Source organism: Penaeus monodon, chromosome 36, assembly GCF_015228065.2.
Source record: "Penaeus monodon isolate SGIC_2016 chromosome 36, NSTDA_Pmon_1, whole genome shotgun sequence".
Lineage (NCBI taxonomy): Eukaryota > Metazoa > Arthropoda > Malacostraca > Decapoda > Penaeidae > Penaeus > Penaeus monodon.
The window spans coordinates 27,482,777-27,485,276 of NC_051421.1; the positions used below are offsets into that span (position 1 = coordinate 27,482,777).

General features: G+C 37.3%; 1 protein-coding gene across 14 annotated transcripts in view; it reads left to right on the top strand.

The window, feature by feature from the left end:
* The window catches only part of LOC119595425 (transmembrane and coiled-coil domains protein 2-like), a 178,794-nt gene that overhangs the window by 165,082 nt on the left and 11,212 nt on the right, over positions 1-2,500 (top strand). For 7 of the 14 annotated variants that reach the window (XM_037944519.1, XM_037944521.1, XM_037944520.1 and 4 more), the window contains 2 exons: positions 1-203; positions 757-801. The exon at positions 1-203 is cut by the window's left edge and continues 26 nt beyond it. In XM_037944519.1, coding sequence (XP_037800447.1) covers positions 1-203; positions 757-801 — 248 coding nt within the window. The remainder of the gene's footprint in view (positions 204-756; positions 802-2,500) is intronic. The other 7 variants (XM_037944528.1, XM_037944525.1, XM_037944526.1 and 4 more) reach the window with 1 other exon arrangement.

Genomic DNA, 2,500 nt, shown 5'->3' on the forward strand with positions numbered 1-2,500 from the left:
GCTGCCAATGCTGACCGGCAACAGCTGGCCCGGATCAAAGCAGTGTTCGAGAAGAAGAACCAGAAATCTGCCACGTTGATCCAGCAGCTCCAGAAGAAACTAGAGAACTACCAGAAGCGCCTTCGGGAGATCGAGACTCATGGGTTGGTGGTGGCGCACCGTCAGCCCAAGGAGGTGCTGCGGGATATGGGCCAAGGCCTCAAGTGAGTACCGGTGGTGGTGGCTGCCCTCCCGGCTCGGTCGGTCCGGCACAGGCCACTTAGCAACAACAGACACACAGTTAACCTGTATCCTAACCATACCCTTGACCCTGATCGGAATGAAATGGGTGTGACTTACAGAAAAAATGACTGTAATAGTACTCTTTGTAGCAAAATGCGTTTGAGAATAGTATTATTTACTTTTTAAAAGAGAGAAGGATATTTTGGGTGAAAGTAGTTAGTATTTTTATAGAACTATTTGTTCGATAGTAATTTTGTAAAATGATATGGTTGATCTGATTTTGGTAAGTTTACCAATATATACAGTTATGACATTTTTTCTCTCCAGTCACATTTTTGCACAAGAAAAATATGTGCTTGACAGAGGGTATTAGATAGTTGTGTATTTATTTACATTGCTTGCAAACAGTAGAACTGGTAGTAGGTAGAAGTCCCTCAGGCACTAGTATTTGATGGGTAGTGAGGTGTGAGTATCTGTGACTGTGTGCGGATGATTCTTATCCCCTTTTCCTTCCCCCGCTTGTGCCCGCTTCAGGAGTGTTGGTGGAAACATTCGCGATGGCATCACTGGATTTTCGGGGTAAGCCTATAGGTTCTCTTTGCAAAGAGTGAAGCAAGCACCTAACTTACATACTTGTGAGTGATGCTGATCATTTAGAAGTTGGCTGGAATAGATGTAGAACATTCAGTGAAAAGAATGTGCCTGTTATGTCTTTTTTTTTTTTTGCTCCAAAAGAAAAATGAATACCATGGATGAGAATATAGTCATGTTGAATTGTTGCTGATAATGACATGATATATGAATGCCAACAATATACTAACCCTTAGCAACTCTTCATCAAATATGTATTTGACTATGTCAGTAGTGGATGATTTTATTCTAGTGAATATTTTGTCCAGTTGCATAAATGAACTTCACTCTTGGTGTATGTGCAATAAGTTTCATCTCATATTCGCTCCTGCTCCTCTTGACAGTGGCATGGAAATTAGACTTAAAACTTTTAAAAGTTTTTCTATAAACTTTGGTGGAAAAGTGTTGGACTTTTTCCATCAAAATGCAAGATGTCGCTAACTTCATACTTGCATATACTGTGCCAGAGTACTGTTCACATATATATAATAAACATAATTCTGTGTAAGATAAAATAATGCTTTACCATGCCAGAGTAATGTTCTCATGTATATAATAAGCATAACTCTGTACAAGATAATGTAATTTTGTATGTAGCATGGCAGTATACTAATATGGATTATCAATGCTAACTAGCATTTGATGAAAGTAACACATAAAAAATAACACTTTATTATTAGGAAATGCTTTGACTGAAACAAGTGAGGAATGTCCCCACCACACCCCACCAGAATCTCCCTCATTCCTTCATCCCCAAACGGTTGTTCTCTCAGATCTCATTGTCTGCTCTCACCATTTCATTTTTGTCTTCTTCTCCTTCCCCTTTTTATGGCACACACAAACACATACATATGGCTTTTTGCCCTCTTGGAAATTGCTGAACTACATGAAAAATTTTCATGAGTGGTTTAAGATTATTATTTTTCTTATCCCTAATGATATGTAGTATTAAGTGATTTAGATTAAGTATGCCAACCTCCTCTACATTCTTTATACAAACTATATATGCACACAGTACTGACAAGGGAAATTAGTTTGACCTTTTGTTGCATGATGAGGTTAGCTTTAGAAGTACGAATTCATGAAGTATGTTAGTACTTGGTGTATTTTTGATAAGCAGTAACATGGTTGGAATTTGGAAAAACAGTGGTTATTGTAGTTGGCCCTCTATGCTGTCTGTAAGTTTACTAGAGAAGGGCATACAAAGTTTGTAGATATACAGCTTAAAACTAGATTCCTTTATCCTTTAGAAATTAATCAACAGAAGGTTCAGTAGGGATGCATTATAAGCAGGCTGCATGCAGGGAAGGTTTGTAAACATGTAAATCATAGATTGCAGATATGCAGTATGCCTATAATGTAGAGGGAAATTTCAGGACTCTATTAATTGATAGAAACTGTATATTCCAGTGAATTAAAGAAAAACTCAGGAGGAAGATGTAACAAATGTGACTGATGTTTCCAAGTGATGTAAGATGTTATATTTACTTACATGAAAAGCATTGTGTTACTATCACAAGTATGGCTGTGAAGCCAGTGTCTATTCATTATGTCCTTCCACTCATCAAAGACATATCAGGAAGTCCATGATACTTTTGGAATTTAATTTTAAAATCAACAAAGTCCTTACATTTTTTTTTTTTTTCTA